This window comes from Periophthalmus magnuspinnatus, chromosome 24 (genome assembly GCF_009829125.3).
Source record: "Periophthalmus magnuspinnatus isolate fPerMag1 chromosome 24, fPerMag1.2.pri, whole genome shotgun sequence".
NCBI lineage: Eukaryota > Metazoa > Chordata > Actinopteri > Gobiiformes > Gobiidae > Periophthalmus > Periophthalmus magnuspinnatus.
The window spans coordinates 6,155,700-6,180,620 of record NC_047149.1 but is presented as its reverse complement, the minus strand read 5'-3'; the positions used below and the strand labels follow the sequence as shown (position 1 = coordinate 6,180,620).

The 24,921-nt window shown below is 40.5% G+C and overlaps 1 protein-coding gene across 1 annotated transcript in view; it reads right to left on the bottom strand.

Moving 5' to 3' along the window:
- The window catches only part of otofa (otoferlin a), a 155,381-nt gene that overhangs the window by 37,680 nt on the left and 92,780 nt on the right, over window positions 1-24,921 (bottom strand). Inside the window, 14 exon segments of the mRNA XM_055232387.1 lie at window positions 445-476; window positions 478-546; window positions 1,771-1,891; window positions 2,312-2,498; window positions 3,616-3,724; window positions 8,090-8,313; window positions 11,404-11,590; window positions 12,439-12,625; window positions 15,733-15,892; window positions 16,394-16,478; window positions 17,622-17,684; window positions 22,185-22,316; window positions 22,988-23,042; window positions 23,538-23,667. Coding sequence (XP_055088362.1) covers window positions 445-476; window positions 478-546; window positions 1,771-1,891; window positions 2,312-2,498; window positions 3,616-3,724; window positions 8,090-8,313; window positions 11,404-11,590; window positions 12,439-12,625; window positions 15,733-15,892; window positions 16,394-16,478; window positions 17,622-17,684; window positions 22,185-22,316; window positions 22,988-23,042; window positions 23,538-23,667 — 1,741 coding nt within the window.

The window sequence follows — 24,921 nt, the reverse complement described above, 5'->3', positions numbered from 1 at the left end:
AATGCTGAGGGCTTTATTTATTTTATTTTTTTTAATCAAAGTCATAGTTTGAGCAGACAGAAACAACTGATTAAATTGTTTCTGCTGAACAAAATTCAGCATCAATCTTGATCAAAATCACTACATTTGAAGCCTTGTAAGACCTTTTACTCCTTTTACTCTTTACTTTTACTCTTTAAGTATGATTTAAACGGGCACTTTAATAAAAGTAGTTTTTTCATGTGATATTTTTCTTTTTTTTTTACTCCAATACTTCAGTAACACAATTGAGTACTTCTTCCACCACTGTTACTCACCTTTGACACTTTTATACCTTTGCCGCTAATAAAGTTCCAAAGGCTGTGATGTCTTTTCCATAACCTCGACAAACTAAATCTTTATAACCTGAGCCTTTGCATATGTTTGTGACAGATGTAGACTGTGTGATTGTTAGAACAGTCTTGCCTGCAGCCCACACTGAGCTCCTCCAGCACCCCCCCGCAGTCTGCGCTCGGGAAAGGCCTTCTCTGTCTTAATGATCTCCTGCACGTCGTTCAAACCCTCCTCCTGCAGGAACACAGAGTAAATACAAAAACAAGGCTAAACAAACGTCTGCTGTTCGTTGGCAATAGAGATACGGCTGCTTTATACAAGTCTGATACAGTAACACTGGGCCTGCAGACAGGCTCCATATGGAAGCGAATCTACTTGGATTTTGAGGTAAATCATGAAACAACAAATGAGTCGATTGTTTTATTCTTAAAGAGGGGGTATTTGATTTTTATGGGGTATTAACTGCTAACACATAACATATATAGACCACCATGTTACCTTTTATTGTTTTGAAAATGTTATATTCTGCAAAAACAACGTTCAATTTAGTTTTTCTCCTCCCTCCCTTTGCTCCCCACACTCCCCTCCCTCACAGCGCTATCACAACACAATCATTGTACAATCGTTAATGAAACTACTACACATTTCATCAGATTTGTCAAGCTGACAGAATGCTAGCTTTTATGGGAAGGCTTTATCTTTTTCAAAGTTGTGATCGACCCAATTCAAGAATATAATATAATTAAATATAATATATATATATAATAAATATACATGTAATATACACACACACATATATATATACACACACACACACACACACACACATATATATATATATATATATATATATATATATATATATATATATATATATATATATATATATATATATATATATATATATATATATATATATATATATATGTATGTATGTATGTATGTATGTATGTATGTATATGTGGGGGGGTGTGTGTGTGGGGGGGGGGGTGTGTGTGTGTGCATATATATATATATATATATACACACACATACTGATATTTAGTACTGTATACACACACTGTATATAGTCACAGACATTTTTCTGCATTTTTAAAGTAGGTGACTCATGGGTCCCAACATAATAATAAAATCCATAAATATTACATTGTATATTATGACAAAATATGATGATATTTCAGATGTGGTATATGGGGGTATAAGTCGAGGATAATATTGAAAATAATTTATATTTAAATGTGGATATAAACAACACATTTCTGAAGTAATCTGAATATAAAATAGGTTTTACTAGATGGCCGAGTACGCTGCTTTATAAATATCCATATATATTTTTAATCATACAATTGAGAAGCTTAAAAAGGTGAAAATTCATTTTAAAGTCTGCAGTGGTCCAAAGTGTCCAAAGAGACTGCATATATCAGTAGATTTAGCAGGTGTACTGGGAGTGTGACGCACCAGTTTGTCTGCAATCTTGTCCATCATGTTGGAGTTGTACAGTCTGCGTCTCTGGTCCTGCCACCAGCTCTTGATGTACACACAGGGCTTCTTCTCAAAGTACGGCAGATGGAAGTAGTTTCTGCAAAAAACATCATTATATACAGTGACAGAGGCGGTTCAGGCGTCTTGGGAAGAAAAAAACTGCCCAGTGTCAACAAGACTAAATAAACACTTTTCCTCTCACTGCTTCTCCATCATTGCTTTATACATTAAATGTATTTCTTTTTTATTCATTTCCCTGTTATATTACTTATTACTGTGAGTGGGGCGCCTCTCCACAAACCTGACCTGTATCTAGGCCTTGCGTCACTTGCTTTTCAAACATATAGGTTTGATGCTATACTGTGAAATGTTTCAGACAAAGTATTAACATCTCCATGGAGACTAGCAAGTGGCAGACCTTTCACTAGAAAAAGTTACATAGAGTACCTTTCTACCTTTTATGAAGCATGCTAAAATGAATGACTTCAGATGTAGTATTTTCTGTTGTGTTTCTGACCTGTCTGTTATGACCGGTCTCATGGGTGGAGTGGTGGACACAGAGGTTAGGTCCCCCTCCTCCTCTCCCTCTTCCTCACTGGAGTTCTGAATCAGCTCGTTCTCCTCCTCCTCACTCTCTCCATCCTTTTTCTTCTTCTTCGGCGATGGACGGTTGCTGATGCCATCTATCTGGTTTCCATAGTTACCTGCCACAAGTAAAGAGGGAGCAGATGAGGTTTTCAAGGCTTCAGCAGCTAATGGTGTCACATATAAACACGTTTAGAAATATTGTCACTGTTCTACATTGATAAAGAATTTTGTGGCTCTAGACTGCAGGGAAGTAGGGAAAAAAAAATAAAAATTAAAAATCATAGAATGTATTTTTTCATGCAAGATTTTTTTTATTTAAAATGGACTATAAAAACAGAACACATGAATAAAAAATAAATAATAGCGCACATTTTTTCAGCTAATATAGAAGGATATTGTGATAACTTAAAAATAACTCAGCCAAGTTACCCTTAATAAAGAGTGAAGAAAGACATAATTCATATTGAAAAAATTGTTTAGATAGATTTATTCAGACTTAGTAACTAGTAACTACTTAAAGTCACAGTATGTAACTTTTCATTATAGATGTTTTCATTGACCTGAAAAACATGCATCTGTACTGTGAGCGCCTCCACAAACCTGACTCTTATTTGGCCTGGAGGAGGGCCGCCTGCTTCTTTCCATGGACATTTTGTATTTATAATTTTGTATTGTGTAAAACAAGGACAGTGCACAGAAAACATTAATCTCAAAGAGAAATGATGCTCTGGCCAGATTTAGTGACAAGCTACTTTCCATCTGCAGTCCTTGAGCAGGTAAAGAAGAACATAAAAAGCCTATTTACATAACAACATTTGATCAACTGCAATGCCTCCTTAAAAGAACCACAATCCAATGAGTCTTTAAACTTTAAAAACAGTAAAATCCATTAAAACTAATTCCCATAAATACAGCGTTTCAAATTCAGTATTATCTTCTAAAAATAGAAGATATAACCTTCCACAGAATGGCATAAAACTCATCTATCTTAATAAACTATTTGTTGATGAATACGAATTGAGTCTTTGGTCATGCTTTATTAAGGCAGTAACTGTAGTATAGTTGTTATGAAGTTATAATAAAGTCTAACTGATACTACGAAGTAAAACCTTACTATCTTCTCCCATCTCCTCTTTTCTGCCAGAGCACGAAAATAGCATCTTGTGTAACCGTTTACTAAATCAATAAAACATATTATTGATTCTATGCAACGAAGCAAACTGTCTTACTTACCTATTGTGATTTCGAAGTTTATTGGTTTGTCTCCAATTTTGCGGTCGATCATTGTCGCCTCCAGGAAGGAACCAAAGAGGAAAAACTCCTCCACTTTTCCTGTAGCGCTCTGTGGGACAAAGACAATTTTATAAGATATAAATTATTATCTGTTCCAGCTCATTTTCTGTCTTAAAGTGCATCTGGCAGGTTCTCATGTTTTTCTAATTTTGAGATGATTTGGTGGATAGTACCTGTGATAAACATTTATCATAGTTTTACATCAGTTAAGTGGCAATTTTTGGTAAAAAAAACAAACAAACAAAAAAAAAACACAAAAGAAAGCTGTGAAGAAAAGTATAAAAATACAGGAAGCAGTGGTGAGTTCTCAAACAGAATGCATTAATTTATGTCATTAACACTACGTTCAAAATGCAGAGACAAATCACGAAAAAGGTAGGCATTTTTTGTTAAACATTAATTTAACAAAATAAAGGTGTTGTCATTTATTTTTATTTGTCTAAACATAAGTGTAAATTGAGGTCCTTGTTTAGATTATGGTTGCTAGGTAACAGTTATGGAATTATCTGTAGACAGCCCAGGTCATATCTGCTGCCCGTACCCAACCAGGAAATAAAATTATAAACTTCATAAAAAATTAAAATTAAAAAATAGAAAAACTAGGCAAGATTTTTTTGTGTAAAATCTTAAATTTAATTATGCTAACAATGTTTTAATAAAATAAGCATTGCATATAACCTGTGATACGCACTTTAAAGAGATCTTGTTTATTAGAAAGTATTTCCCAAGCAATTTCCCACTTTAAGACTGAGAATGATTTGACAAATAGCCGTCTAAATGGGGGACATGTGGGTATTATGTTGGACAGGGTTTGGAGCAGATCCTGATAGGTTGGCATTGATCCCTGGCCAGACCACAGAAGATCAGTCCATCTCTTCACAATAAAGAGTCATTTGGCAGCAGCAGCTTTGGCAGAGAAGCACAAGATGGAGAGGGGCGGGTGCTTTGAGATCAGTATATTAATTACAGCATGAGGATAATATCTCATTTGGATGTTCACAAAGGCTTGGCATCAGTAAATATTATCAAGTGCATACTCTTATTCATCTTGTCATCAAAACAAGAGGAAGTTTGTCCAATCTCTATATGCCGCCGTTAGGCCAGTTAATACGCAGCAATAATGTGTCCTACCACAACTCTACAGATGACACTCAGATCTATGTCTCACTGCAGCAGGTGAATATGGACCAGTGGATTCACTCACTGCATCCAACAGATCAGTGTGTGGATGCAAAACAACTTTCTTCAGCTAAACTCAGACAAGTCTTTGGCCCACAGAAACAAAGAGAAAGTGTCAGCAGTCACCTCCAGTCTATCTCCCTAAAACCTTCAAGTCAGGCTAGAAATCTAGGAGTAATAATGGACTCAGACTTGAACTTTACAATAACATCTGCAGCTTTTTACCATCTAAAAACATTGCAAAAATCAAAGGTATACTGTCAAAGCCAGATTATCCATGCAATTGTCTCCAGTAGGTTAGACTACTGTAACTCACTGGCCTCTCCAAACGAGCGTTAAGACAGCTGCAGTACATCCAGAACACTACTGCTCGGGTCCTGACTAGAACCAGGACGTACTTCACACATGTGCCCTGTGCTCAGGTCTCTGGCTTCTGTGGCTCAGAGAATAGACTTTAAAGCAGTTCTGCTTGTGAACAAGTCTCTCCATGGCCTAGTACCAAAGTACATCTCCCACATGTTAGAGCCACATGAACCATCTCATACTCTGAGAACTTCAGGGACCGGCCTCCTGCTGGTGCCCAGAGTCAGGACTAAACATGGGGAATAAGAATTTCAGTTTTATGCAGTTAAAACCTGTAACAGTCTTCCCAAAGATGTGAGACAGGCCTCTACTTTGACAATGTTTAAATCCAGCCTCAAAACATTTCTGTTTAGCTGTGCATAGGAGTGAAAGGTTTTTAATCTGCACTCTTATTTATGTTTTGATTTATTTGTATTGTGATTTTAGCATCTTTCTTACGGTGCTATACAAATAAACTTGCCTTGTCTTTAGGGATGCACCGGAAATTTTAGGTCAATACTGATATTTTGGGACTCAAACCGATTTTAGAATTTTTTTTTTTTCAATTGTTTCTTTTAATTTTAAACAAGATCTATGGAGTTATAATCAAGCACTGTTTAGAGATAAGCCTGTAACCTATAACATATGATTCTTTATTGTACATTTTAGTCTCCCTCTATACATCTCCAGTCCTTGTGTCAGCTTTACCTCAGCTGCAGTAGTAGCGGAGATAGTTCAGTCCCTCCTCCTCAGCCGCTGCAGTCTGCTCACACACTATGCTCCTCCATTTAACCACTAAAACTAACTTAGAGACAGTAAATATGTCTAAACTGATCATTTAGGAGGGAAAGAAGTCAAATAATATCTGAAAATAAATCTTGCTACCGTTGTTTGCGAATACGTTATGCAGTTTCTATTGTCCTACTGTTGTACTGTCGAAAACTCTGTAACTTTGTCCTTACTGGATCTTTTGACTCAGAATAAAGACTGGACAACAGTTTACAGTCTGCACTGGTAGAATACAGAAGCAGCTCATCTCTATCCCAGACCCATGCTCTGTCCATGGATCTGTTTTCTTCCTGTGCAAAGGGGTGGCAGAGTTAACTCTTTCATTACTGGCCAATTGGTATCAGTGCTTTTGGCCGATACAGATACAGATATACTCAATCATGTGAATTTTAGCCCATACTAATACTGGGTCGATATATCCGTGCACCCCTCATAGAGTTGTAAGAGTTTTTGTCTTCAACATTTGACCTCTTTCAACATGGCTTTCAAAAATAAATACATAAAATATACAAAGCAAGAAAAATGACAAAAGCTATTAGCCATCAAAAAGTATTATTCAAGGACGCTGCACCTGTTTTTTACTCTGGACCACTGCATTGAACGAGTTCAGTTTTTCACGTTTTTCAGACCTACTCCTCACTTACCTTATGCATTCTGAGCATCCTAATTATTCACTGCAATCATCACTGTAAAGCTACCAACGACTAGCATACTGACAGCACACTTCCTGTTTCACATAGAATTAAATGCTCTATAATTACATGTGCACAGCACACATCGGTCTCATTTTGAAATAAAAAGATGCTTTTACAATACATCTGTGCACAACAGTGCCGGTAAAAGTAGATGGTGGGTGACTTCTGTGGATTTGACCCTGTGTAAAACAAGTCACTTCTCCTCTCATAGAAGAACAGATTGGGGATACTCAGGTCTGACAAAAGCTTTTTCTCAGACTATTGACCACAGGGGTCCAATTGTGTGAGCTAAATGAACCCCCAAACAGGGAGCACAGGGATGTGATTTCCCAACAGGGCTGTGCAGACCAATACGTACTCGGGGTTTGCTATGGAGGGGTCAGAGGTCACCAGCCCTGGTCATTAAGTTATCAATTATCAACAGAGAAATGGAAATTCAACACCAAGTGCATCGTCTCTTTTCCTTTAGGGTCCTGTCAGGGGTCGTCATGGTGAATTATTTGTTTATCTGATCGGTTTACACACCAGCCAATGTCCCCCAATGTTCCTATTATTATTCTTGATTCATCCTTGTCAAAGAGAACAGAAATATCCTGCAGTTTGCAGTTATGGTTTCTGTACTTATAAATATGATGAAATTTAGTGGATTCATGTCTAGGGTTGGGCAGTGGGTGATACGACCAAAATACTGTGCACATTACTATTAAAATCAAGAGAAGAGTATATTTTATCATTTTATTTAAAATCAAATGAAATAAAATATTAGATTTTTTTAATGGTTATATTACTTCAGTCTGATAGTTTCTCAGCTTTGGCCTGTCAGAAGAAGACCAGAGAGCTCAAGTGAGAGTGAACAAATGCCAGGTGAAGGGAGGGGCCAGGTGAGCGGCAGGTGAGGGGATGGGGGACAGGGTTCACATCTGCCAACTACTGGTACAAAAAAATTCAAATAAACTTGCAGATGGTAGCTTTAATGTAGGGAGTATTACTTATTTCTCAAATTGATGAATTTAGAGTCAATTTAATATACATTTAATCATCAAATATATGTTGCAGGATATAAGGAATTATATAGCTAAGGAAAAAAGCAAATTCCTCAAAGTATCCACCCTTTGCTTTGTTGACAGCGCTGCAAACCATCGGCCATGATGATGTTTCCTGAAATGGTTTTCACTGCTGTGCCTTACCAGAGTCAAGAAATCCCAAAAGTGCACACCAGGATTTAAAGCAAAGGGTAAAGGATATTTTTACATCTTAAAAATCAAAATCCTGTTTTGAGTACTTCTTTTGTTTGCTATATTCCATATGTGTCATTCATTGTTTTGATGCCTTCAGTGAGAATGTATGATGTAAATAATCATGGAAATAAAGAAGAAAATACATGAAAAACAAATGCAGCTGCATCTGACCTCGGATATGTTGGAGATGGGCTCACTCTGCACCTCGGTGGAGCAGGTTAGCTCTGGGGAGGTTGTGTCCAGGATCTCCACGGCCACAGACAGTAGCAGCCGGGCCCTGAAGAAGACGCCCTCCCCCAGCCCATCGTTCAGGTCCTGGTGCTCGTCTATCAGACTGTACTGTCGAGTGGAGCCGTACATGTTGACCCAGGCCGGACCCAGTGTAGGGAGGAAACCTACAACACACAAAGGGTTAACTCTGGGATGGACCTTTGTTTTCTTTCTCATATAATAGTCCTACAGGAGAGAGGTCTAGTGTACTCAGTTAAAGGGCCTATATACGCTATTTTCTGATCTATTTTTATAATGTTGTTACCTCATCACAAACAGACCTGGAGTCTCTTTTAGTTTCAAAGAGACAAAATCACTCTAATAACAGCAGCACATTTAAAAGTTCATAGTTGCTAATATGGGCAGTGCTAAATTGTAGTTGTCTCTCCAGTGGAACTTACAGGCTAATCCAGTCATAGTTCTGTCAGGCAGTGCAAAAATGTCTTATGTATATATAGTGCCCTGGGTTGTGGCCCTACTTTGTTTAGTAAGTACAGTAGTAAGTGTTCTCTAGTTGATGGAAGCCAAGTCACAGTTACAGTATGCTGCAAAATATAAAGCTCCTAAAATGATTTATTCATATTTTAAATCCATATGTCCACTCCTCACATACTTTAACTTAAGTTTCTTGCATCTTTACCCACACTAAATGATAATCTATGCGCAGATAAGTCGTTATTAGAGCCGCTCTAATGAAAATATGGAGACAAATGACCAAATCTAAAATTTAAATTTGTAAAAAGCCTTGGAGGCGTGTCTCATTTGAGAGAGTCAGCCTGAAAAATTTTCCTGGTTTTTACTTGTTTACCATCTCTTCCTTATGCTGCTTCTTTTTCTGAACCTTATGTAGGACCAAGATAGATTAGTTTGCCATATTGCTTTCCCCAGTATGTTATGTTTTAAAAATACTAACTATATAGATTGACTGATGGTTATTTTCATGGCCTGATGCTGATATTGTTCACATTTTGCCTGCTTAGCTGTGACATAGATAAAATTCTGAACTCTGCACAGTTTTTAAACAAATATACCAGAATAATTCTACAGTCAGGGTTTTATTTCTTAATTTCCATGAGATGGTTGAAACTTTAAGTTAGATTAGATTAAGCCACAAGAATGCTTCAGAGGTGTTATTGAAAGTGTTCAGATAAAGCTTCTATGACCTTGTTTAGTCAGGTGTAGATGTAGAATAATAACATATATTCTTCAGAACTAACTTGTCAGTGTTGTTGGTACTTCTTTCTGTATCACTTTGGGTATATATATATATATATATATATATATATATATATATATATATATATATATATATATATATATATATATATATATATATATATATATATATATATATATATATATATATATATATATATATATATATATATATATATATATATATATATATATACAAGATCCATCCCGAGTACCTCAAGTCTGGATGTTGTGGGACTGTCTTGGCTGACACATCTCTGCAACATCGCGCAGCGGTTGGGGACAGTTCCACTAGACTGGTAGACCGGTGGTTCCTCTGTATAAGAAGGGGGACCGGAGGGTGTGTTCCAATTACAGGGGAATCACACTCCTCAGCCTTCCCGGTAAGGTCTACTCCAGGGTACTGGAGAGGAGAATCCGACCGATAGTCGAACCTTGGATCCAGGCGGAGCAGTGTGGTTTTCGTCCTGGTCGTGGAACACTGGACCAGCTCTATACTCTCCATCGGGTCCTCGAGGGCTCATGGGAGTATGCCCAACCAGTCCACATGTGTTTTGTGGATTTGGAGAAGGCATTCTTTGGGGGGTGCTCTGGGACTATGGGATCCGGGGCTCTTTGCTAAGGGCTGTCCGGTCCCTGTATGACTGGAGCAGGAGCTGTGTTTGCATTGCCGACAGTAAGTGAGACCTATTCCCGGTCCATGTTGGACTCCACCAAGGCTGCCCTTTGTCACCGGTTCTGTTCATTATATTTATGGACAGAATTTCTAGGCGCAGCGAGGGGCTGGAGGGGGTCTGGTTCGAGAACCACAGGATTTCATCTCTGCTGTTTGCGGATGATGTTGTCCTGATAGCTTCTTCGAGCCAGGACCTGCAGCAGGCACTGGGGCGGTTTGCAGCCGAGCGGCTGTGAAGAGAATCAGCTCCTCCAAATCCGAGACCATGGTTCTCGACCAGAAAAGGTGGCTTGCCCTCTCCGGGTGGGTGGTGAGTCTCTGACTCAAGTGGAGGAGTTCAAGTATCTCGGGGTCTTGTTCACGAGTGAGGGAAGGATGGAGCGTGAGATTGACAGACGGATCGGTGCAGCGTCTGCAGTGATGCGCTCGCTGTATCGGTCCGTTGTGGTGAAGAAGGAGGGGTTTACCGGTAAATCTACGTTCCTACCCTCACCTATGGTCATGAGCTCTGGGTAATGACCAAAAGGACAAGATCGCGGATACAAGCGGCCCAAATGAGTTTTTCCTCTGCAGGGTGGCTGGGCGCACCCTTAGGGATAGGGTGAAGAGCTCAGTCACACGGGAGGAGCTCGGAGTAGAGCCGCTGCTCCTACGTGTCGAGAGGAGCCAGCTGAGGTGGCTTGGGCATCTGCTCAGGATGCCTCCTGGACACCTCCCTAGGGAGGTGCTCTGGGCATGTCCCACCGGGAGGAGGCCCTGGAGAAGACCCAGGACACGCTGGAGGGACCATGTCTCTCGGCTGGCCTGGGAACGCCTTGGGGTCCCACCGGAGGAGCTGGAGGACGTGTCTGGGGTGAGGGAAGTCTGGGAGTATATATATATATATATATATATATATATATATATATATATATATATATATATATATATATATATATATATATATATATATATATATATATATATATATATAATTTTTTAAATATTAAAAGTAGTATTTCATTTGCCTACCTTCCAATTACACACCACATAGAATGTAGTAATTTGTGAAACCTTGCAATGTGCCTGTTGTCCGATCATTGCTGCCTTGTACCGTACGTATTGACTAGCACTTGATTAAAACGTCACATATAATAAATTTATATTGCCTATTACCAGGAGGGGTCAGGGGGGTTGTGGTGTTCGACTTACAATGCGACAGCCCTAATTACTGCGCTCAAGCCAGTAACTACTGGCCATGACTGGCTAATTAATGCCACAATAGAAAATCAATGTGACAGAGATAAATGCTAGTGGGCTCTTGGAGGCGTTTCCTCATCGCTACCTTTGTCACCGTCATTGGAGATTTTGCGTAGATCGATGAAGTGTGTTCCTATGGCGACGTTGTTGACCTTGTCGGAATCTCGGATCTGGACCTTGATGCGTTTGCACAGAGGAGGGAAGAGCTCTGTGAACACCACCTGCTCATTCCAGATGGGCTCATAGCTGCTCTTCTGGACTGAGGTCTTCCCCTGGAACATAAGAAATAGTATTTGGTATTTTGGATTTGATTATATTGTAATTGTAATATGTAAAGTTAAAAATGCAATAATATATTGCAATGATTAAACCTTTTTATAAAACCATTCAGAAAGTTAATCAAAGTTGTTAAAATACGAATACGGATTATTTATTTAATGTTTTGGTTGTTATCAGAATAGAGAATGTGATGATTGAGGCCGTTTCTAATGTGAGAAATGTGTGGCACTCGCTGCCAAGCTCAGTCCTTGTTATCTTGGCCTAGGCATAATACGTCCTACAACGGCATAGACTGAGAATAGACTGGACTAGACTAGACTGAAACAGGGCAATGCTATCGCAATATCCTAAGGGTTCATGTCTCCGGGTCACAGGTCACGTACTGATCATAACTCTCAGGCTCCTTCAGTTAGCCTACAACAGTCAGCAGAGTTGGATGGCCGCTTCAGTGCCACTCAGGTTCAAGGCATTATTCACATGCCACAACATGAAGAACAGCTATCAACATAAATGTGTCTGTATTACCAGTACTCACATCAAACATGTTCAATATTATGTCATTTTTCCTGTTTTCTAGTGCATTTTAATGTATTTCAGCTGACTAAAGTGTGATGACATTTATGGACTAGAGATGACGCGATCAAACATCTCTAAAATGCAGCAAGCTGAAGGCAATAGTCAGTAGTCATCTACTGCTTCATCTTTTTTTAGGGGCATTTATACGATCTTTAAACTGCACTTATCTGCAACTCCTGATCCCCGCTCCATTCAGAGCAGCTGTGATTGAACCTACACCAGCCCATAGAGCAGTCCATAGAGCAGAGAGCCTGAAGGAAATTACTTTCTGTCCAGCAAATTGCACTTGCACGTAGGGGTCCACCAGATCGCGGTTCTCCCCGATCAAGGCCTTCTTGACGTTGGCCATGATTCTGGTGTTCATTTTGGGCAGACCCTCGGCTCGATGGATCTTCACGTAGTACCGGGCCCACTGCCGCTCGGTCGGGAAGCCCTCTGGGAGCAGCAGGTTCCTGGGGACAGACACAGGAGAAAAATGGAGGCACTGACTCAGTGTATGGGTCTATATTCCATAGTGTGCAATGGGACGTTTAATGACTAGAATAGACCAGATTAAAAGAAATCTATTAAAAAGCTATTTAGACTCCAGTCAGTTCATACGGGGATAGAATACAAATGATACTCACTGTATTTTTAAATGGAAATTCGAAAGCTATAGATATTGAACATATTGAGTGTATGTGGTCATTTTGCCCACTATATGATGTAATTTATCATGAAAACAGAAGAATATCACTATGCAAAGTGGCTTGAACCTTTAACTAGGTGGGCAATAAGCAAAATTAAAACTATTCATATTATAATTATCTTGGACCCTATATAATTATTCATGTAATTAAGACTATCTACTGCTTCTGAGAATGGATTGGTTAATTATAGAAGACCTAAATCTACCATGTTGTAATACTTCAAAGCATATTTTTAACTCATACACACTGTGTCTCTGTGTGATTAGACACAAATGCCTTGCTAATTTATAAATCCTTTACACTATTGCTAGCTAAAATCTGGACATTTAAAGGTCAGTGGAGTCTAATTACTAATCAAGAACTTTTAAATGCACTGTACCTGATTTTTACTGTATTAAAAACCTGAACTAGTTCATTTTAAATGGTTAGCAGTGGTGTAAACTTATTCCAGACACATTCCTGGGTTCCTAATTATTCACCGGCATGAGTTTATAAGCACTTTTCACAACTTTTGCTGTCACAGTGACGCTACCACCAGCTAGCATTCTAGCAGTGCACCAGTGTTACTTCTCGTTCATGGATGATAAAAAATACCTGATAATTAGATAACAACAGTACGCAGTGGTCTCATTTTGACCTTAAGATCTGCCTTTACACATCTGTACTGAGTCAAAACAAACTCTATAGTCCCAAAACACGAACAATCAATACAAACAGTCTTTAAAAAACAACGTAACATCTATAATGGATTCTGAAGGCATTTGGTACAGAGCCCAGCCAACAGGAAAATCGCTCCGCGCTCCATCTGACTTGTATGGGGAGAGGCAGTAAACTGCGGTGAAAAGATGCTGCTGGAACAGGGACATTTGTGCCAAAGGCTGATTCTGTGCTTATCTATCCCACAATGCTGCGTTTTCTCAAATCCCGACTGCAGAAGTTGGTCAATTTACAGACTGTACAAAATGGAATGGCAATGAGTTATATCGCTCCTGCTTTCTGCCCAGAGACGCCAGAGTGTGGAATGAGATTGCATGGACTGAAAGTGACGAGGGAGGTAGCCAGGGAAATGCACCTTCTCTAAAACGAACATAAATACAATGGTAGAGTCACAAAATCTACTATGTTCCCCATGTATCTCACATTATTCAGGCCCTAAGACGCACTAGGAAACTTTTCACCTGCTTGTCATCATGGAGTCATTATCCCTTTACCTGGAATATTCCATAGTATGGCATTAAAACATATTTATCATTTATTTCAATAGATGTGTTTTTACTGCTCAAAATATCTTGAAAACATGCATTTTTATAGTAAGTGGGTTCCACTTGACCGATAGCTTGGCTTTTAGGCATCACTTGTTTGCATGGAAACAAATACGTTTAATTCCATACTGTGGAACATTTCAGACAAAGCAATAACATCTTCATAGAAGCAAGTAGTGATGTAAGGTAGTACTGGAAAATGTGACTGTAATGTAAAGGAATGTTTTATAGATGGTTGTAGGGCTGGCACATATATGTCTGTTTCTGCTCAAATGTATTCACTAGGTCAAATTAGACTAGTCTCCAGTTCACCTGTTCATTCACCAGTTCATTTCATGTTTTAACAAAAAGCTAAATTAGATAAATCACATAATTCCAACAGGTTTGTTTACACAATATAGACGCCATGCTTAAAATGGCAAAGCTAGAATTGCCAAAAGTGTGTTACTGCAAAATAATTTTGCCCAAACAGAAGTACAAAGTAGTAGTTCAAGAAATTAATAAACTAAGAGCATTTGAGCAAACTACTAACGTAATTGTAAAAGTAACAATCTATCTAGAGTCTAGATAGATTTTGTCTAGATTCTAGACAAAACATCTGATTTATAATTTGAAATTAGTCTAGTTGGAATTCAATAATAACAGAATTTAAAAATCGGGTATTTTCAAAAGATAGACAGCAAAATTAGATAAACTAAATCAAGAAACACAAATGTTCAAATCACATCATATTATCGACATAAAGCTTGTGTCAGTAACAGTACTGTTACTTCAATAAAAATTTGATTTTTAAAATTTTAGGTAGGAGCAAGAGTATGCTACTAGAAAATTACTCTAAAAAGTACAATTTCTTAAAAAAGTTAGTCATGTAAATGAAACTACCCACATTTGGCAATAAATGTTGACCTTCCAAATGTGGGTTAGCTGGTTCAAAACACCTCTATCTTTATCTAATCTACCCTACTAATCCAATCATAGGAAGTGGTTGCAAAAGAAATAAAAACCAGCCAAATAACTGCATAATTTATTTTGTTGGACCCATTTTGGTCATGTCTTATCTGTTCCTCCTGCCAGTATGTGGCGCTACATGTATTATGTAATGCAATTACCTGCCCTATCTGCTTTATTCCAGAAGTTGCCTTGAGCATTGCCATCGCCACAAATCAAGCTACTATTTTAGTAGTGAAACTTTTCCCAAATTCTCAATTTAAATGACTGGGATTCTCATTAATCCGGAAGTGGAAACCATAAAAAAAATTGAGGTTTAGTGGCATTTATGGCAAAAGTAGGCAGAGCGGAATGAGTCTAATATAAAGGAAGAAGGAAGGTGATCTCAGGTGTTGCAGTGTGGATGTAAAATGTATTTTGAATGTGATCTATGGAGTGCCGGGATCTGTGTGGATGGCTAAAAGATATGCTACTAAACATTGTATAGCACAGTATTTTCTGGACTCTTTTCGAGTAAGACATGCCTCTGAGATGTCACAAACAGTGTCGACATAGTGGACCTTGCACAGGACAAGTTTTGGCCACTACATATTTTATTTACTTACAAAATAAAGTAAAACATGACTGAATCTGTTTCCATGATATGCTACCCCTCCTTACCCCTCTATCTCGTCCTCCTCCGTCTCATTGGCCTTATGTGGGGTCTTGATGTTGTCGCCTTTGCCCACCACAGCGATGTCACACTTCAGGTATCCTTTACACCCAGCTGTGATGTCATCAGGGTCAGACAACATCGCCCACTTGTGGTAAAACTGGTGCTCTGAGGACAAGTGATCAGTTAAAACTTACTGATTAAATTATGCAAAATTGACTCTTGTGAGCTTTAAGCCATGTTAGAATGTAACCTCATCAGAAACATACCTGGAGGTTTGTTTCATTCTACTCTCATTTTCATGAGAAATTCATTCTCTCTCATTTTACCATTTGTACAGTAGAGATAGGTAACTTCAAGGCTGAAATTATCCAAATGATTCTAAAGAAGGTGTATGGAGTTTAAAAACACAGTAGAGCACTTCCTGCATTATCACATGCCATCACAAGGTGAAGTGTTTTCCATCTGAGAAAAGAACACAGACTAAATATGCAGGGGTTGTGTAATATACATATGTGAATGAGACAAAACACAACTCCAGGTGTGTTTGTGATGAGGAAATATTATAACATAGATCAGAAAACAGCATGATATGGGCCCTTTAAGCCTGTATTCACTTCATTTTACTGCAATTGTCAAAGTAAAATGCAGAGTTAGTTTGATAGTTACCAGCCTGTGAATAAACTGTCCCCACGTCCATCTTGAAAGAGCCTACCAGGGTCCCGCTGCGGAGGAGGTTCTTGGAGTGAATGACCTGTACAGACATGGAGAGAGGGGTAAGAGTTCATAGATTAGTGCACTTAAGGGGGTCTGTATATATACATGAAAGAACACATATGCAGTGAGGCTATATAGTGTAGCTTTACACCGTATTAACAAAAATATATTTTTACCTCAAAGACAGGAGGTGAGGGAGTATTTTGTTGTCAACGGCCCATAAAAAGAACTGAAATTGCTATGGACTATATATATTGACTGATCTGATTATTTCTGAATGTCCCCTTTATCTGTTGCAGCAATTTCAAAATGTTTCCCTCACTGGTTTAAGCAATAAAAAAGGGAGTGACTTTTACTGGTAACAATTGTAATGCTGATTTATTCTTAATTACAAAACATTGGACATCATGGCCCATTTATTAATGTTAAAATTTGATGATTATTCAATCAGAGAGCAGAATGAGCCTCAATTGAGTCTCTCATTTGGATTGCCAATTTTAATGCTGAAATCCAGTTGGTTTAAACCTCTCTCTGACCTGAATGGACACTCCCTACAACCCAGCAGCCGACCGTAAATCAGTCCTGGTGCAGCCTCTGCAGCTCAGTGAGTGAATTCTGGAGGTTCTGAGCTTTCACATGAGGCCTGTCGATATTCTGAGACATGTGTAACATGTGTAGGTCTGTCATGATAAATACTATATCGATTTATCGTTCAATACATGACAGATGGAACAATAATTTTTGGCGATCAATATATATTGTGGGGACTTTTTCTTTGGACTAGCGGGAAATATGTTGTTTTTCTGAACTACGACGAGGTTTGAGCTGTAGAAGGTCTAAATATACACTTCTATGACTCATAATAACAATCTAACTACTTCAGTGTCATTCATTTATTATCATTCATATTTTTAACAATATTGTACATTTAGAATACTTTTTGGGGGATAATTCTTACTTTCCAGTTCGGTTCTAATATTATCATTTATCGTATATATTTTACTTAAGCAGTATATTGCACTTCAAAATGTGTTATTGTGACAGGCCAATGTGTATGTGTATGTGTATCTATTTGCAGGTTTAGGCACGGGAACCCCAGGTTCAATTGTGATTGTAATACATTTTTAAAACATACAGTTCCCTTATATTATGAAATTAATGTTTTGTCTCATTAACTTACTGAAAGCTTTATGATCTTGTCAAACATCACATCAGGCGGGACGTGGAAGTCGAACACAAAATACTGCACACAGAGAAGAAAGGTTTGCTCATTAAAAGGCACACACCCACAGTGTATGGTGGCCTTTTCAAAACATCCTGCCTTTCAAACCATGACTTAAACACACTACTGCATCTACAGAATTCATTTATACAACATGGCTTTTCATATAGCAGAAAATAGACCACTACGTTTTCAAAATCAAAACATTTTCAAAATCAAAACACTTTGTTCCATCCATCCATCCATTTTCTTCCACTTATCCGGGGCCGGGTCACGGGGGCAGCAGTCTAAACAGGGACTCCCAGACTTCCCTCACCCCAGACACGTCCTCCAGCTCCTCCGGTGGGACCACAAGGCATTCCCAGGCCAGCCGAGAGACATAGTCCCTCCAGCGTGTCCTGCGTCTTCTCCAGGGCCTCCTCCCAGTGGGACATGCCCAGAACACCTCCCTAGGGAGGCGTCCAGGAGGCATCCTAAGCAGATGCCCGAGCCAGCTCAACTGGTTCCTCTCGACGTGTAGGAGCAGCGGCTCTACTCCGAGCTCCTCCCATGTGACCGAGCTCCTCACCCTATCCCTAAGGGTGCGCCCGGCCACCCTACGGAGGAAGCCCATTTCAGCCGCTTGTATCCATGACCTTGTCCTTTCAGTCATTACCCAGAGCTCATGACCATAGGTGAGGGTAGGAACATAGATTGACCGGTAAATCGAGAGCTTTGCCTTTGGACTCAGCTCCTTCTTCACCACAACGGACCGATACAGCTATCGCATCACTGCAGACGCTGCACCGATCCGCCTGTCAATCTCACACTCCATCCTTCCCTCACTCGTGAACAAGACCCCGAGATACTTGAACTCTTCCACTTGAGGCAGAGACTCACCACCCACCCGGAGAGGGAAAACCACCCTTTTCCGATCGAGAACCATGGCCTCGGATTTGGAGGAGCTGATTCTCATCCCAGCCGCTTCACACTCGGCTGCAAACCGCCCCAGTGTCTGCTGCAGGTCCTGGCTCGAAGAAGCCATCAGGACAACATCATCTACAAACAGCAGAGATGAGATCCTGTGGTTCCCAAACCAGGCCCCCTCCGGCCCCTGGCTGCGCCTAGAAATTCTGTCCATAAATATAATGAACAGAACCGGTGACAAAGAGCAGCCCTGGCGGAGTCCAACATGCACCGGGAACAGGTCTGACTTACTGCCGGCAATGCAAACACAGCTCCTGCTCTGGTCATACGGGGACCGGACAGCCCTTAGCAAAGAGCCCCGGACCCCATACTCCCAGAGCACCCCCCAAAGGACACCACGAGGGACACGGTCGAATGCCTTCTCCAGATCCACAAAACACATGTGGACTGGTTGGGCAAACTCTCATTAACCCTCGAGGACCCGATGTAGAGTATAGAGCTTGTCCAGTGTTCCACGACCAGGACGAAAACCACACTGCTCCTCCTGAATCCAAGGTTCGACTATCGGTCAGATTCTCCTGTCCAGTACCCTGGAATAGACCTTACTGGGAAGGCTGAGGAGTGTGATTCCCCTGTAATTGGAACACACCCTCCGGTCCCCCTTCTTATACAGAGGGACCACCACCCCGGTCTGCCATTCCACAGGTACTGTCCCCGACCGCCACGCGATGTTGCAAAGACGTGTCAGCCAAGACAGTCCCACAACATCCAGAGACTTGAGGTACTCAGGACGGATCTTGTCCACCCCCGGAGCCTTTCCACCGAGGAGCTTGCCAACCACCTCGGTGGCTTCAGCCAGGGTGATAGACGAGTCCGCCTCCGGGTCCCCAGTTTCTTCCACCGCCCGACAACATCCCCAGTCGAGGTCAGCAGCTCTCCACCTGCACTGTAAACAGTGTTGGCGAAGCACTGCTTCCCCCTCCTGAGGCGTCGGACAGTTTGCCAGAATCTCTTTGAGGCCGTCCGATAGTCCTCCTCCATGGCCTCCCCGAACTCCTCCCAACCACAGCCTCTGTGACTGCCCGAGCCGCGGCACGCTTGCCCCCCGGTACTCATCAGCTGCCTCAGGAGTCCCATGAGCCAACAAGGCTCGATAGGACTCTTTCTTCAGCTTGACGGCATCCTTTACTTCCGGTGTCCACCACCGGGTTCGGGGATTGCCGCCGCGACAAGCACTGCAGACCTTACGACCACAACTACGAGCAGCCGCATCGACAATAGAGGCTCAGCCCACTCAGAGTCCATGTCCCCAGCCTCCCCTGGGATCAGGGAGACGTTCTCCCGGAGGTGTGAGTTGAAGACCCCTCTGACAGAGGGCTCAGCCAGACGTTCCCAGCGGACCCTTACGATACACTTGTGGGGCAATAAGCAAGCCCACACCAGCTCGCCACTGCTCCCCACGGGCAACGCCAGAGAAATGGAGAGTCCAAGCCCTCTGGGTTCCAGAGCCCAAGCTGTGCGTGGAGGTGAGGCTGACTATATCTAGCCGGTAACGCTCAACCTCCCGCACAAGCTCAGGCTCCTTCCACCCCAGCAAGGTGACATTCCATGTCCCCAGAGCTAGTCTCCAGGTCCGGAGATCCGATCGTCGAGGTCCCCGCCTTCGACTGCCGCCCAGATCTCTCTGCACCCGCCCCTCATGGCTCCTCCTGCAGGTGGTGGGTCCACAGGAGGACAGCCCCACGCTGTTCCTTCGGGCTCGGCCCGGCCGGGCCCCGTGGGGAAAGGCCCGGCCACCAGGCGCTTGCTGCCGAGCACCCACCCCAGGCCTAGCTCCAGGGTGGGGCCCCGGTAACGCCAGTCTGGGCGACGTAGCTTGCCTTGTTTCTGTCTTCATTGGGGCTTCTGAACCGCTCTTAGTCAGATCTGTCTCCCAGGACCTGTTTGCCATGGGTGACCCTACTAGGGGCATGAAGCCCCCGACAACATAGCTCCCAGGATCATTCAGGTGCTCAAACCCCTCCACCACATTAAGGTAGTGGTTCGGGGAGGGGACACTTTGTTCCTCCAGGCAAAAATCATAAAAAAAAACTAATACCCAACTTATAATTAGCCTGTGTGACCTTTGAGATCTTCAGCTGCAAATGATATCACACAAGTGTTAAGTATAAATTAGAGCGAATTTGTTGGCAGTAGCTCAGACAGTGGACACACTTGTTCATTAACACAAAGGTTGATGGGCTGATCCCCTACTGGAAATTCCATACTGTTGTGTCCTAAGGCAAGACACTTCAGATTGGCGTGTTGGTGTCTAGAACTATATGTGAAAGGCACTGGTGCAAAAAAATGTACGTTTATTTTTTGTTTTATAGTTTAGAGTGGTATACTACTACTGCAACTACTACTACTGCTCACTTTATATTAGTGTTTTCACAAATACAGCTGATACTAAATACCTTTTAATTTACACAACAGAATGTAAATTTCAATATTAAATTGTAGTACTTATATTATATTACCATGTAGCCTTATATCTGTGTCTATGTGTCTTATACTTGTTCTGATACAGCTCAAAATCATGCTAAAACTATTCAGAAAAGGTTCATGTCTGTTGAAAGGTTCATTTCTGTGAATATGACTTTTTCAGTATCAGTTATATCAATTCTTCTTTCTACAACCATAAAACAGAAATGCATGCATGGTTTACCCCCCCCCCCCCCCCCCCCAAAAAAAAAAAAAAAAAAAAAAGAAAGTAGGTTACTTTGCCACACTAGGATGTATGTAGCTCTTGTTTCTAGTTACTAATTAAAATTTTAAATTGAAGCACACAGTCTCATACCATCTCCGTCAGACAGACAAGACATCAGACTTTGTGTCGGCTCCAGACACAAGAATCAATATGAGACTGTCACTTCCTCACCACACCACAGGGGGCACTCCACAGGCACAGCACCGCGTGAAGCCCACAAGTCTATACCAACAAACTGGCAGAGACAAGAACATATGTCCAAGATTTTTACAGTGAATGTACTGGCCATTTTTGCAAAGGCTATATTTAAATATGAATCTATACGCTCAATAATGTATAAGCAAAGTGCATACAGTTTTAGCTAGTCTGTCTATGGTCATCACTTATGTATTTTTGTGACCCATTTTCAAGTATTTTTCATGTATATACAGCCATGTACGATCAAACTCTTTATTTAAGAAGAGAACTGAACCATCAACCCTTGTTACTGTTACTATGTTGAACTTTATATCATTTGGTTTGCATTCAGCTGTGTAATTTATTTTATTGAGCTGGTAGCCCCCGAACAACTTGGAATTTTAAAGTACTCCAAAGCTCATATGTTACTCATTTGTCCAGACCCCGCCCCTCCTCTCCCCTCAATCTCCCCTTTAGTCCTTCAGGTACTGCCCAGTTTAGCAGCTCGATGTGCAATACAGGTGTCGGTGGAGTTTAGGTGTTTCGTCCCACTTTAATTCCATAATTCTATATAATCATAGATTCTCTGATGTTGCAGTGGTCCACAAAACAAATGCTTTATAAAATAGTGAAATAGCAGAGAAGGCTTCGTGACACTAGTACAAGTATGGTACATATATTGGACTTGCCTCGTTGTAGTATGGACAGTTGGTGGACTCCTTCATAGATGTGTACTTCTTCTCGTCCCCAATATCCACACACACCACGGGGTCCATGTTCAGTCCGATCAGCTGCCGGGCTTCAATGATTGTGATGCTGATCTGAAGGGAGGTAAATATCAAATCATCATTCAAAAAAAGAATATATATATATATATATATATATATATATATATATATATATATATATATATATATATATATATATATATATATATATATATATATATATATATATATATATATATATATATATATATATATATATATATATATATATATATATATCTGTCCTTAGGCAAGACACTTCACCTCCTTGACTTGTATGAAAATGTGAACTATGGCTGTCTTAGTTATTTATTTTCATTTGTCTAATAGTAATTTGTCTAAGATCAAAAAGATCATCACATATTTTCTGATATTGTCTTGCACTCTAACATACATATCTGCAGCATGATGCAGTTCACCATGAGCCCCTGCTCTGAGCCCCTCTTATTGGCTGGGTGCAGCAGACAGATTTAGGCCTGTGAAGTAAGCGAGGTATTTCCCCAGGCCACAGTAGTGCAGTATGTGATGGACAAACTGTATTCAGGAGGAGCGTCCCAAAGGATTAATTAGTGCTTTGGAAACAAGGAGAAGAAAATTCTACAGCCATCCTGTCGACTTATTCTGCTCTGAATGTGTACTCACTGTTTCCTATTAATGAGGCCACAAAACTAGGGCACTGCACACTGTGAAATCAAACTGACTTGACTGAAAGAAAGCTCACCAACCTGGTAGTCCACTGGTCGCCCTGAGCCGGGCTCCATCTTGATATCTGGCTTTGACCTGAAAAACATGTTCATTATTCATTAGTAAATCATCCGCATATTTTGTTATCAACAAACCCAAATATTTGATTTGAGCACATTCACTAAAAGGATCATGTTTATGAGAAACTTTAAAAGGGGTTATTTTACTTCTAAGGGGTATTAGCTGTTAACACATAACATATTTAGGTAACCATGGTGCCTATTATTGTTTTGAAAATGCTGTATTTGCTGAAAACAACATATTAACAACACAATCAGCGTGAATCCCGCTAATGAAACAACTGCACTGTGTACAGTTTTGTATCATGCATTTGTATATTTATGGAGAATTGTTGTGTGGGAGCACTGGACAGCGGAGGGCGGAGAATTGGACAGAGTCTTACAGGCTGCAATACTCTGCCAATCAAACATGATAGATGCTTTTTAGTCTTGATCTTAACTTTACCCAAAACATAGTGCTCATTTCTATGAAGTACGACATATGACGTGACAGTTTGGTTAGGCAGCACACCTCTTGTTGGAGACGTTGGTGGTTACCGCAGTGACTGATGCCAGAGACACAGTATCAGGCTCCAGGCTCCCGGCGATCCTCATGGCCTTCCTGTCCAAGTCATCCATCATGTCCAGCACTGCAGGCTCATCTGAAACACACCATCACAACTCATTAGCATGTAGGGCACCCCTAAGCCTCCTCTCTGCTGCCAGCTTAGTTTCACTCAGAGGAAAACAGCCATCCAAGAGAGTACATGTCTTGGAGCACTTTCAAGACTTAAAATTATGGAACTTCATGGTTTATACAGTTAAAAAACCCATAATGTGCATTGTTTGTATTCTTATTGGCCTTTAAATATGCTCTTTAGCTTTATCATCTCATGTTTTAGAACTTGAAATGACCGTATATCAAACCAGGCATTCATTTCCATCTTGGGCGCTCTTTGTACTAGAATCTAGTTCCCTTGACTGACAGGGAATTTACGACAACGGCAAATAAAGAACATGCTCCGTGATTTGTTGGCACAGTTGTTTTGAACAAGTCTGGCGATGATTTATCAGTTTCAAAACTGCTTTGTACCTGTGGTTTATACTTGTGATGCAACAATCCTGCGAAAATTCAAACTGCATATTTTCTAAGGCTCATGTTTTCTAAGTATTACTGACTTCAGCCTGAACTATGCTAAGTACAACTCCAGGTATGTTTTTCATGAGCGAGTAAAGTTATAACATGAACTCAGAGTGAACTCTGCAGAGTATGAGTTCTTTAAATCATGATTATAAGATCAATTATTAGATAAAATGGAGGAGTTAAGACTAAAAGACAAAAATCTCCCAGGTATGTAATGTAATAAAGTCCTGACAAAGTCTTCATCATCTTAGACTGTCATAGCAAGATTCTCACTGTGTCAGCACAAAGTTTGGTCCTATGGCAGTAGTAGTAGCCAACTCATTACCATATAGTCACCCCTAAGCATCCATTCTGCTGTCAGCTCAGAGGAAAACTGCCAACCACCAGCCATGAAAGAACATGTCTCCAAGCGCTTTCTGGACTTCAAAATGATGAAATTTCATGGTTTATAATGTTAAAATCATATTCAATTTGTGTATAAATTGAATACATTTTAAAATCATGAATAGAAGTAGCAGCCATTGAAATGGATTATTAAGTTAAAAGGGAGAGGCAAGACCAGTCGGCAAAAATCTCCCAGGAACGTAATGTAATATTTTCCTGACAAGGTCTTTGCCGCCAGTCACAGCAAGATTCTCACTGTATCAGCACAAAGTACTGGCATATATGGTAGTTCAAAGAAGAAATTAACACCATATTGAAAACATGTCAGTGCAGACTGTGTAGTTTACGATTTATCAGAAGGTTGATCAGAATACTGATGTAAATGGGC